The 14,055-nt window shown below is 34.1% G+C and overlaps 1 protein-coding gene and 1 non-coding gene across 2 annotated transcripts; both read right to left on the reverse strand.

The window, feature by feature from the left end:
- Positions 1–263: 263 nt before the first annotated feature.
- Positions 264–2,103, reverse strand: LOC132628083 (ethylene-responsive transcription factor 3-like). The gene has a single exon (XM_060343791.1). It carries the CDS (start codon positions 1,318–1,320, stop codon positions 661–663), a length of 660 nt encoding a protein of 219 aa, XP_060199774.1. The 5' UTR covers positions 1,321–2,103; the 3' UTR covers positions 264–660.
- A 9,181-nt stretch (positions 2,104–11,284) lies between these two features.
- On the reverse strand, positions 11,285–11,355 carry TRNAG-GCC (transfer RNA glycine (anticodon GCC)). Its single transcript has one exon. It is a non-coding gene; the product is annotated as a tRNA-Gly (tRNA).
- Positions 11,356–14,055: the final 2,700 nt, after the last annotated feature.

Below are 14,055 nucleotides of genomic sequence, written 5' to 3' on the forward strand. Positions count from 1 at the left end.
TTCTAGCAACAGACTCATAGCAATAGCTTTAAACCTGTGACTTTTTTTCTTTCCATGCCTTTTTCAACAATTAAATAAACTAGGTAGCCAAATGGGGTTTCGAATGACAGAAAGATCGAAACTTTGAAAGCAATTTCCATCAAAGACATAGTGTTCTGCAGTAAAGGTAATCGGAATTAGCATAAACATCATCCATCGGCAGAGGAATATTAAAATGATAGTAGCTGATCAACACAACAATCAAAACACTAAACAGGCATATATGACAATAAACACATGTCAACTAATATTTGATCAAATGAAGTCTTGATTCTGACATAAAGTAATGAAAGAGTACATATCATCATACTTAACAACACTGGAACTGAAAGTTCCCTCTAATTTTACATGTCAATGTATATAAATCTGGCTTCAACTGACAATAAAGGACTACATTATCCCACAACAAATATATAGTTGAAGGACACATAATCAGATCAATTATCAGACACACAGATCCATCTATTAAATAGGATAAGTAAATTGAAGATTTAAAATCTCTTCCAGCAACAGACTCATAGCAATAGCTATAAAACTGTGATTTCTTTTCTTTCAACCCCTTTTTTCAACAAATGGGGTTTCCAATGATAGAAACATCGAAACTTTGAAAACATTTTTCCATCAAAGACATAGTGCCGTGCGGTAAACATCATCCGAATTCGCATAAACATCATCCATCACCGGAGGAAAGTTAAGATCGAAAGGCAACGGTTTCCTCAAAGACGAGGAAACAATGTTTTCATTCTCATTGTCATTATCACAATCACCATTTTCAACCACAGAAGACGACGAATCACAATCGCTCCTGCAATCATCCGGCACAACCGGCGGCGATCGAGGATGTTTCCTCACCGGTATCCCCACCGTTTGCTGACGTGGCGGTGGCAGTCTAGGACCACTAAAAGATTCCACTGTACTACTCATACTACTAGATGTAGGTCTTTGACAAACAATCGGAGTTTGAAATCTCGGGTCAATAAACGGGTCGTTAGGGTTTAATATTTGATTGAATTGTTGATTATGTTGAGGTAAAGGGAAATTAGTTTTGGCTTTATGTCCACGAAGAGTAATAGCTGCTGTATCATAAGCTTTAGCTGCTTCTTCAGCTGAATCAAATGTACCTAACCAGACCCTACTTTTCTTATATGGATCTCTAATTTCTGCTGCAAATCTACCCCATGGCCGTTTTCGGACACCACGAAACCTAATTTCTTTTAATCCTTCAGATCCATTAGGTTTCGCCGCCGCCGCTGCCGCTGCAGTTGCTCTACCTCTCCTCATGACCTAAATAAGAAGAAAAAAAGAGTTTGATTTTGTCTCTCTCTCTAGATCGAGCAATAACAGAGGATTTTTTAGCTCTCCGAGAGGACTCACTCTCTCTCTCTCTCTCTCTAGAACTTCATTTTTCTCTCTCTAAAATTTAGGTTTTCAGAGGATTTTAGTTACCTTTCGTCTCAGAAAGCACTCACTTTCTCTCTCTAGATCTTCGATTTTCTCTCTCTAGAACTTTGATTTTCTCTCTCTGAAACTTCGATTTTTTCTCTCACTAAAACTTCGATTTTTTTTTCTCTCTAAAACCTCGATTTTGTCTCTACTGTGTGTGAGAGCAACCACAGAGGATTTTAGCACGCACTTTCTCTCTCTAGAACTTTAATTTTCTCTCTCTAAAACTCCGATTTTCTCTCAAACACTTCGATTTTTTTTTCTCTCTAGATCGAGCAAAAACAGAGGATTGTAGCTTTTCCTTCGTCTCCAAAAGCACTCACTTTCTCTCTCTAAAACTTCGATTTTCTCTCTCTAAAACTTCGATTTTCTCTCTCTAAACCTTCAATTCTTCTCTCTCTGCTGTGTGTGGTGTGTTTGGATGTGAAATGGAGAGAAAGATCGAGAAACAATAGAGGACTTACTTTCTCTCTCTAAAACTTTGATTTTCTCTCTCTAGAATTCAGCTTTCTTCTTCTCTCTACTGTGTGTGGCGTGTTTGGATAAGAAATGGAGAGAGAAATTTAGTTTTAGAGAGAGAGAGATATGCTCTTTCTTCTTTTGTTTCTTTGAATTTTTCATTTATAGAAAAGAGACTATTTTATAATTTTTGTTTTGGGAGGGAGGAATTGGTGGGGAAAGTGGGGAAAAAACGCGGGGAAAAACTATCTAGATTTTCTCTATTTTGCCCCCCACTAATCCATAAACAAACAAAGCTTTAATTTTGCTTCCTCTTTCTTGCTTCTTTTTTTTTCTTTTTCCCACGCTAGTTACTCTTTTTGTTTACTTGGAATGACGAAGTTGCCCCTCATATATTCTTTATCATTTCCAACTAATACCTATTTCCTCCGTTTACTTTTACTTGTTCATTGTTTCAAAAATAAATTTTCACTTTTACTTATCCACTTTAGCATATCAAGAGAAAAATAATTTATTTTTCCTATTTTACCCTTAGTATTAATTATTCATTCCAAATCATTATGAAGTCATACACCAATTAATATGAGTAATATGATAAAATATGCACTTCATTTATTATTTCTTGAGGGGTGTGCAAAGTGCATAGTAGACAAATAAAAGTGAACGGATGGAGTACTAGTGAGATAGTAGTAAATTTTTATTACCATCAAGGAGTGTTAGAGAAATTAGAAATGGAAAAGCAATTGACGTGGAGCATTTTCTCTTTTAATAGGAGTATATGACCAACGTGAAATAAATTCAAATTAATCGAACCAATAAATTTCAGATATTTGATGATTAAAAAAAGAGTTTCGAATATTATTTGATAGTAAAAATAAGATCGAATAGTTTATGGACACTTGTACTTATTCTGTTTTAATATACGAGCTCTCTTACTCCATGAGATTTCATTCAAACACGTGAACTCGTTAAAAAAGGAATACCGAACTCTACCCGTGTGAGACCTCGTAGCCAGGGAGAACCATAAAATCGGAGGGTTATATTAGAACATCGGTCGAAAGGTCAAGAAGACACCTAAAAAGTATACATCCACTAAGTAGACTTAAGTAAGGAAAGAAAGCTGTGGAAAGTATACATCCACTAAGTACCCTCATTCTAGAGGACATAGTGGATTAAATTGATAAAATTACAGAAATCTTCTAAAAGCCATCTCAAACACTCCCTTAAAAAACATTGTAATAGGTATCTTAACTAGTTTCTTAAAAGCCTAATGTGAACAGAAGATAGAAAGGTGAAAAAGAAAAATGTTGTTAGGGAATAATAACCCCACATTAAATGTGAAACTAAAAAAGTAACAATGAGATTATAACTGCAATTAGTAGTCTTGATTATGCTCCCTTTAGCCCAAATGAATTTGCCGGTTGGCTTTATGTGAGAGATTATACCTATTCACGTGAAAGAGGAGAACTAGAAGATGGGATGTGTGTAGTTGGAGAAATAAATGGAGGATACAGCTCTCTTTTTTCAAGCTCTAGAATTTATTGCCTTCCCCTTCAATACTTCTATGGTATGTGAAATCAATTACTATTCATCATTAATCAGAAGTTTTGAGTTCGTATTCGTGGGGAACACTTTATTTTCAAAGTGAGATTTTTCAGCGCGAGCCAAAATTACTATGACTCTAAAGTAGGTATCGGACATGGAATGAAAAATCAAAAACAAAAAAATTAAAGAAACTATTCATTGGAAATATACTCAATTGCAAAAGTGGAGCTCTGCCAAATTACAACAGTTATATCCTCTCGAACTAGATAGAGCATGCATGAAATAGTCAGCGCTTCTTCTATTCCTTTTCTTGGTACGGAACCATCAGAACTTGAACCAAATACCTCACATGTGAAAGAAATCGTGACACTTACGATTTAACAAGTTGAAAGAGAATCAATAGATTTTGTTCTCCTTTTTTGTTTCAATTAACATTCCGTTTTTGACATTTTGTTTATCGAGTAATAACTTGATTAATTTTCAAAATCAAAATTGGACTATTAATATTTGAAATTAAGTTCAAATTTTCTGAAACTACGCCAATAGAATCACCAGTTTGAATAATAGTAGCGCACATTACATGTGAGCACGCAATAAACTTTCGTCTCTGCAACAGTACAAGTGTACAGCCTAACTGTATTACGTTTACTTCACAATAGTGAGTTAGAATTCCTACACACTCTTATGGAAAAAGCTAGTGGAACTTGTCGAACTTAGAGTTGGATCCACACATAATTTTGACAATATCTCATCGTACTAGCTTCCTACCAGAATGGTACTCTTTGTAATAAATGTTTATGTTTTGTTTGCATAAGAAAAAAAAAGATAGTGTTTGATTGGTCGATAAAAAATATATAATTGCCACATAACTAAAGTAATGTTTGATTACGACATTAGATAAAACAACAACATACCCACTGTAATTCCATAAAGTGAAATCGGAGAAGGGTAGGATGTACGCAGAGAGAATGTTTCCAATATGACCTTTGGCACAACAACGCATTACCAAAACAGGCTAGAAAGAAAAAAAATAACGGCATCAATACTCAGCTACTTAGTGAGAAAAGGAGAATACCCCCCACCCCACCCCACCCCCACCCCCAGGCCATCCACATAAAGGTGCTATAATATTCAGCTACTTACAAACTTTCTACCTTAATCCTCGACCTCCAAATCTTCCTATCTAGGGTCATGTCCTCAGTAAGCTGGAGTTGTGCCATGTCCTGCCGAATCACCTCCCCCAGTACTTTTTCGGCCCGCCTCTTCCTCTCCTAACACTCATTATGACCAAACTCTCACACCTCTTCACTGGTGCGTCCGCGCTCCTCCTCCTCTACACATACCCGAACCATCTTATCCTAGCCACTCTCATCTTGTCCTCCACGGAAGCCACTCCCACCTTGTCTCATATAGCTTCTTCCCAATTATATCTCTCATAGTACAGAAAGTTAGCAAGTTGAATACCATTTACTGAAAAAATATTTATATCATAGCAAGTTGAATCCCATTTACTGGAAAATTATATATATCAAATATTATTTTGCGTGTGTGTGTATCAAAATTTGAACCTTATGAAATATTCTTAGTGTAATTTATAGGTTTGGCCATGGATTATGGCTAAGTGTAAGTACCACCATCTAGCTATTATTTGGACCAATTGTGTATTATTCATTTGATTTTCATTCACATTTGTTTCAATGGTGTTCAAATTCAACCGAGTTTTTCGAGCCCCAACCTAAATCATTTCAACAAGTTTTAAGTAGTAATACTGACTTGGTTAAGGAATTTGTCCATTTTTGGGGGTCTTATAGGGACGTCGAAACGCTAAAATAAGGAGGTTAATTGCCACAATTGTAAAGTATGATTGTCCCCTTAATTATATTCAATTTCATACTGATCAAATAAATATATTTCCAAATAACTAATTCAAAATTATATACTTAATTGCAAGGCATCTTTTCAAACATGTAATAATAATTAATAAGAATGTGAACCAAAGACCATAGAATTGGTATTTGATTACTCTTTATGGCACGCTGGTGCCGGCCATCATAATGACCACGCATAACAACAATAGTTGGATTCCAATATTCGACCAAACCACTTATGTTTTGGGAGTCTTATCGAAAGGAATTTTGTTTTCAAACAAACAACTTTATTGAAAAGAAATTAAAAGGACAAATTAAAGAAACTTAATTTCTGTCTAATGCCAACCAGGCTGTTGATTAGTCATTGATAATAATGCAAAATAGAAAAAGAAAAAAAAAAGAACACGGGTTAACAAAAGAAAAAATCAACTTAGATGGTACTTGGGCGAGTTTATAAGTTGATCACACATGTTTATGCAATTATTTATTTATTTATTACGTGAGTGGTAAGCACTGCATATTTGAAACAAAAATCAGCTTAAAGTTATAGGTGTGTCACCTCCAACTTATAACTTTCAACTAATAAGAACTATTGGTCAGATTAGATTTTTTTTTTTTTTATCCCTAATATTTTCAAAATAACCGTTCTAAAATATAATCCCTAATTCCCTTTTATTTAGTTTTCGTTTTTCGTCCTTATACGGATAAAGATATTTTTCTTGTTTATATTTCTATAAATAGCTTTAAGGACGTTTAATTATTCAAACAGAAAACTTTTATCAACACTTCAATAGTAAATACGCAATATTTATGTATAGAACACTTCAATATTTAAAGTGTTTTTAACATTTATTTCGTATTGGCAACTTTTGATCAGTTAAGCCAACATACTCTTTTAATGAGTTTTAACTTTATTCTTTGTTCCTTTCCGTTATTTTTAATTTTTAATGGAAGGAAGGAGATTCATGAAAATGAAACTAGACTAACATTTTCAAGAAGTTTAATACTCCCTCCGTCCCATAATAAGTGTTATCTTATTCAAATTTTTTTGTCCCATAATAAGTGTATCTTAAGAAATCAAGACATAAATTGACTAATTTTTCCTACTCTACCCTTAGACAAAAATTACAAGTTAAAGTAACATCTAAATGATGATTGAAAAAAGCCACATACTAACTTGGTATTGTTGGATTCCCAATATCAAAAGATTTACTACTTGTGCATGCTCTAATCAAGCGGAAAAAATAGTTTATTTTATTATATATGAGTAATTTAGTAAATTTCACATTTCATTATTAATTTTTTAATATGCGTATTTTGACTAAGGTGACACTTGTTATGAGACGGAGGGAGTATCTGTCAATGGCTAATCAAGTTGTTTCATATAATCGTTGAATGTATGTTATTTTGGACTCCACGTACGTTTCCGTGTTAAGCAAAGACTGCAAAGTCCATTAAGAGACGAAAACAAAGTCCTATCACATTGTAAAGCTTTTTCTTCTAATACTAGCACTAGCAACCCATATGAATTTGTTGCAAATAAATCAATCATTTTTTTTCATGATTAGAAGAAAATGTCTATTGCAAATGCAAATAGGAATGCATTGGAAAAGAAATGTAAAGAGTTTTTGTAGGGGTAGGGTGATAGATGAAATTCTCCTATATATAATTAGATTTTTTTGGTTTGAGCTTTTGGAATAAAAATATTTGTGGTAAGGAATTTTTTGTCCCTTTAATAAATTTTGCTGCACAAATACAAAATAATTTGAGTTAGTGAGCTCCTCTGAATATCTGATGATTATACATAACCACTACATTTAGTCCCAAATAAGCTGGACTCAACTATATGAATCCTCGCGAATTTATTTAAATTGTATTACTGGATTCATTATGAGTTGATAAGTTTTACGCTAATTGTCATCTTACCGCACCTTCCTCCTGTATCCTGACTTGATACTAACAATACAAGCAAGATCACGCAAACAAAGTTTACCTAGTGATTATTTAAAATAATAAATGTAAAAAAACAATTTGACCTTGGTCTTTAGGGCACATAATAAATATGCTTAAAATTGTTTCATTATTAAATTTCCTTTCCTCACGGAACCTTCAGCGTAGTTGGCAAGTTGAATAGTCAATTAAGTTAAACTCGTATATTCACTAAGTTTAGGAAATTGGTCAAACTGATTAAGGGTAAGAAGGTCATAACAAATTGTATGAATGGGACCCACATAGACTCGACCAGCCATGGAGTCAATGCAATCGTCAGATCTGGCCCCACATAACGAGTCACGTGCTTAATGCCTTTAGAGCCCGTTTGAATTGGCTTATGTTATAAGTTGATTAAATTAGCTTATAAGACATTTTTAATTTATTTGAGTGTTTGACAAAATTAAAAAATAATTTAAATTAAGTTAAAAATGCTTAAAATAAGTCAAAATCAACAAGTTGCTCAACCCCAACTTATTTTCTTTTAACTTAAAAGTCATTTTGGTTTGACCAACAACTTTACCGTTTTATCCCTTATATTTTCTATTAATTCCAATACTACCCTTATTTCTAAAATCCCTTTAAACATTTTTATCTAAATACGTAACTGCTTATTTATAAAATAATTTTCAGCACGTAAAAGTACGTTAAGCACTTATGCTTAAAAGTCACTTTTTTTCAGCTAATCCAAACGGGCTCTTAGTCCCAAATAATCTGAGCTCAAACTATATGAATCCTCACAATTTCATTCAAATTGTATTATGAGTATTCATTATCAGTTGCAAAGTTTTAGGCTGACTGTCATCTTATCATATCTTGCTCATTCATCTCGCTTCGAGACTAACAATATGAGCAAGCTCACGAAAATAAAGTTTATGTAATATTTATATAAAATTAAAGTAAAAAACAATTTGACCTTGGTCTTTAAGGCACGTAATAAATACTCCATTCGGTTCAAAAAGAGTGTCTATCCTTTATTTAGCCTTTATTTTTTTTGTTAAAAAAGAGTGTTCACTTACCAAATTAAGAAAGAATTAACCTTATTTGTTCAAATATACCCTTATTAAGTGTTAAGTGATCAAATCTCAATACTTATTTAATTATAACTAATATAATCAAATTATCTATTTAAATGGACACTCTTTTTGAACACCGGAGGAGTATTAGTGACTAAGTAGGCGTTTGGCCATGAAAATCAAATATTTTTCACTTTATTTGAAATTTTGAAGTTGGAGTTGAAGATGGAGTTGCGTTAGGTTATAATTTTTGCAAAGAATATTTGGTTGTTTGAATGTACTGAAAGTGAAAACAGGTCTTTAGTTGTTTTTCAAATTCCAAATATAGCTTACATGGCAAGACGTTGATTTTCAAATAAAGTGAAAATGTTTTCCAGAAAAAAGTTGAAAAATTCTTATGGCCAAACAGGCCCATTAAAAGTCTAGAAAATTGGTCACACTAATTAAGGGCAAAAAAGTCATAAGAAAATGTGCGAATGGGACCATATTGACTCAACCGGCCATGGTGTCAATGCATTTGGTCAGACCTGGCCTCATATAACGAGTCACGTGCTTAGTGCCTTTATATGTAGTCAATCTCGATAGACAGGGTAGTGGGTCCCATATTTGCCAAAGTCATCTGACACCTGTCTGTAAACAACATGCTTGATATCTATCTTTCTTGCCTCAATAACTACTACTTGACACATGCTAAGCTGGTATTTCTATTAATTTGAGTATTACTATTTTTATTAAGCTTACAACAAATTTTGGTAAGCTGATAACCAACGTGAATTGATAGATTAAAATAGAGGGAGTACTACTTTGTAGTTCTCTTTTTATGGTTGAGACCGGAGGGTATTTAATAAGAGGAAAGAAAAAACCTATTTTTCATGACTCACTTTACCATAAAGAAATTTTGAATTTTTTAACAAAAAATACTTTCTTGATTGTTTCAAGGTTCATTTTATTTCCAGATATTTAAAAGTGTACCTCAAGATTGTCAGTATCAAGCCTAAAAGTTGAATAATATTGTAATAACTAACAACCGATTCCCAAACACCACCTCAAATTTCAGTTACTCGAACTCTCCTAAAATGGTATCGGGTGCGTGTCAGATCCTTCCATATTGAGAAAAAGTTATCAAACTACCTTTAACGCAACTTTTTTGTGCATTATACGAGACCTGGCTAACGGTCCAGTTAAAATTCGTTATCGAGTTTTTATCTTTTTATTTTTAAGAACTATTATAGTTAGGCTAGTGATTCTTTTTCACCGATTTGCTAAAGATGTTCAGATCCCAAAATTATCTGACTTGTGTGAATTTGCTTACATTGCCGATCCAAATTCAAAGATGAAAAATTTGATAAGCTAACAACTAACGTAAAATTAGTCGAAAACTCAAACAGAGGGAGTACTACCTTGAAGTTTGAAGTTCTCTTTTATGATCGAGGGTGTTTTATAAGGGCAAAATACATAGATTGTCCCCTGAACTATACCCGAAAGTCGAGTTCACACTCCAACTAATCGGGTGACTTATTATCACCTTAACCATCTAAAAAGTGTATTAAATGTCTCCCTGAGAGCTAATGTGGCACAAAATATAAAAATAATTTTAAAAAGGCGTGTTTTGATAAAAATTATTCATTTATTTTTTATTGCAAAGTTCATATTTTTTTAATCCACCCCACCCCTCCTTTTCTTCTTCATACCCCCCCCCCTACAATCTCACGACCTCATCCCATTGCAGCCATTGCCGGAGCTCTGATGAGCTCATCTCCCTTTCTCGTTCATCTGGACACCCTCACGCCTCCTCCATCTTCTTTCTCTCTCCTTCTTTTTCCTTTTCCATTCTCTTTTTTTTTTTTTTCAACTTGTGCTAGTAGCCTCATCACCCTTCCACAGTGATATACAAAAGAAATAGCAAAAGGCTTTTTGATTTTTCATCAATTTTCAAACAAGCAAAAAATGGGCGTTCCTTCGTGTTTGGACGTTTGTGTTCTTGTTGGAGCTTTTTTCATTTCCTTCCTGCTGTCGTTAATGGAGTTTTCCGGCAACTAGATTTGGATGTTGCCATTTTTGGAGGCCCGTCTGATTTTTTGAAAAAATAAATGGAAAAAGAAAAAAGATTAAGTTACAATAAATGATAATTAATTATGAAACTAATAGCAAAATGACACTTTTAGAAGATAAAAATTGGTGGTAGTGGCGGTGGTGGCGGATATGGTGTTTCCGGTGAGATGGGGTGGTGGAGTGGTTTAGTAATGAAGAAGATATAATTATTGAAGAATTTTAATGGTTAATTAGGGATTAATTAGTGTAATATAATTAACAAAAGAAAAATTAAATGAATAAAGAAAAGGAAAAGGATATATAAGTAAAATTTAGAAGATTTCCGACGTGGCGCGAGTATGTAACGCCTCCCCCTTGTGCAATTGGTTATATGTGTATCAGGGAGGCATTTAATACACTTTTTAGATGGTTAGAGGGTAATAGGTTACCCGATTAGTTGGAGTGTGAACTCGACTTTTCAGGTATAGTTCAGGATGCAATCTATGTAGAAAAATTATTTTTCATGAGTCGCTTTGCCATAGAGAAAGTTTGAACTTTTTAAACAAAACATACCTTCTTGATTGTTTCTAAAAGGTTCATTTTGTTTCCAAACATTTAAAAGTGTACCTCAAGATTGTCAGTATGTAGCCTAAAATTTTGAATAATACTGTAATAAACAAGCACATTAACAGAGGATTCTGAAAACACTATCTCATATATAAATAGGCTTTTTTTATGCTACTACTAGTTTATTGACTAACCTTAAAAAGAAAGATCCCAAAAAAGGGACAAGCTCAGATGCGCAACACACTTCGTCCTGTGTATCGGACAAGTGCGGAGACCCATATCACCGCATTTAGCGCAGATCTATCATCACAGCAAGTCCCAAGGAAATGCACCAGCTGGGAATCGAACCCGGGTCTGTACCGTGGCAGGATACTATTCTACCACTAGACCACTGGTGCTTCATATCTAGTTCCTCCTTTAGGCTACATATGAACTATGATCAAGAGAGAGAGAGAGACCCTCAATTTGGTTACCCAATGGTGTGACCTAGCTGTTAATAATAAAGTAGGAGAAGAGACCGTAAATCCAGATGTCACTGGAGGCAAAAAAAATATTGCTTAAATTTTGGTGAGCAAAGCTCCATTTATCCTATATCAAAAAAATTTACTTAAATAAGGTGACTGTAATGACACAAAACACAAATAAGTGGAACACTTTTGTAGAAAGATGAGTGAATGTAAATAAGAATAATAACACTGTCTTAATTTGAAGTTAGTTGGAATCAGTGGTTGGAATAGGTTGCGGGAATTCTCATTATCTGAGTGTTTGTTTGAATTCATAATTTTATAATATTTCGTACTTGAGGATTATCTAACTCTACCATTAGAAATTTTCTGATATATTGTTATTTTCTAATTGTTATCACCTATAAAAAGTTTCTAAGTTACATTATTTTCTATCTTTTGCCACATCTATCTGAACTTCGATATTTTTTAATCTTTTGAGACAATTTATTTCTATGTATTTTAGGAGCATCTTTGTCCTCTTTTAAATAGGAGCATACCGGCTCGTTGAACTTTTACCTACCCAAATTTAATGGCCAAGAGATAAAAAAGTGATTATGCTTCTCACGCGCTCAATCCGAGGTGTAAACCACATTCTATGCCATATCTGCATGAGGTGTTCATATATTTGCCTCCAAATTTTTTATTAATCCCACAATCATAGCAACACATTATCTTATCCATAAATATATTAATAACTTTTCTCACTTCCTATCTTTTTTACCATAACAATATTTATCTTCCATTTTTTTTTTTGAATTGATAACTTATACTCTAGTATCTATCTTCAGTCGTAAATAAAATATATAAAACAAGGAAAACAATGGAAAAGTTAACAGACAGTTCATTAATTTGCCCGTTAGACCGCATATTGTAATACTAATATGTCACGCCCCGAACCATGGCCTGGACGTAACACGGCACTCGGTGCCTGACTGCATGTGACCGAGCGAACCACATGGCCTGCTGAACTATCATGAGGCATACATGAGCGGAAATATAACGTGAATGCATGATGAGCCTTTATAAAATGTAGTAAGTCATAATACTTAATAAAAACACTTGTTTAAACATGAGTGCGGAAATAACACGAATGAGCCAAAAATGGCTATACGATTCCGAATGTCTGACATAGCATAACTGACTTGTCTAGTCTATGAAACCTCTATCATGAGTCTGACTGGAAAACATACTTACTGGGACAAGGCCCCCAGCATACCTTTAGATGCAAAACTAAATAAGGAAAATACAATGTCTAAACCCCGAATGAGATGGGGCTCACCAATAAGCTGGTACGTGCAAATCCTAATGAGTAGAGGCGTCGTCCTGTAAGTTCGTACCTACATCGTGAAATGCAGGCCCCCGGGCAATAAAAGGGGACGTCAGCACATTGAATGTACTGGTATGTAAAGCAACTGAAAGAAATAACATGGGACATGGAATAACATGATAAGAACTGAAACTGAAAACCTGGAGATGAACATGAGCATGAGTACATATGCATATATATATATATAACATCAGTAAAAACATGATAAGTAGGGAGAGCAATAACTTATAACCGATCCATGGTCTGGTGCTTGCGTCCCGCCAGCAGAACACTCAGTCCTTGCCAGGGAACATGAGATTTGATAAAATATGAAAGGATCCAATCATTATGAGAGATCGTCCGGGACATGGGTGGAGCGATCCTCATCCTACGGTGGCTACGTAGTTTCAGGCTATCTGAAGCCCTCCTCGGTAATTAATGCAACTCCCAAAACATGAACATGAAAAATAGTGGCACTTGCTGCCCATGGTATATCATGAATCATAACTTGCTTGTACATAGTGTTCATGAATCATAACTTTCTTGTACATGGTTTTCATGAATCATAGCTTGCTTGTACATGGTTTTCATGAATCATAACTTGCTTGTACATGGTTTTCATGAAATAACTTGTAAAATAGTTTCATAAGATAACTTGTCAAAATCTTGCAAACATGTTCTTGATTCATGAGTAATAAGAATATTTCGAAATCATATATATAATTGACTTGAAAACATGCTTGTAACTTGCTAGATAAAATCATAAAGTTTCATATGAACATAATGAGAACACATGAGGAGGAATTCATGATTCATGGATTAAGCTAGGATTCCTAATATCAATAATGGAAGATTAGGAATACAATAACGAACATAGATACGAAATTCGTGTACATACATACATAATTACGGGCTACCAATATATTGGATTTAATGCCCTAGGATTTGAACTTCATAGATTTTTACGAAACGGATCATGGGGAAGAACGTAGAGATTCCCACATGTGGATGGAAGTTCTACATACCTTAACTTCCCGCTTTTGAGCGTATCACAATGTCCTTCAACCCCTTCAACTTCAATCTATAGCAATACAAGTCATAGGGATTCTATATTAGCAACAATATCCATGTTTTGTTCATCTAAGCATTTTATCAAACACTTAGTGGGCATGAAGCTCTATAACCCTCATTAATGGTGTTTTCTTCACCAAATCCCCATTCTTTTACTTCTAGCTAACACTACAATCTCAATTAGATGTAATTAACATCATTCTACATCATCCATA

This window comes from Lycium barbarum, chromosome 1, assembly GCF_019175385.1.
Source record: "Lycium barbarum isolate Lr01 chromosome 1, ASM1917538v2, whole genome shotgun sequence".
In the NCBI taxonomy this organism is placed as follows: domain Eukaryota; kingdom Viridiplantae; phylum Streptophyta; class Magnoliopsida; order Solanales; family Solanaceae; genus Lycium; species Lycium barbarum.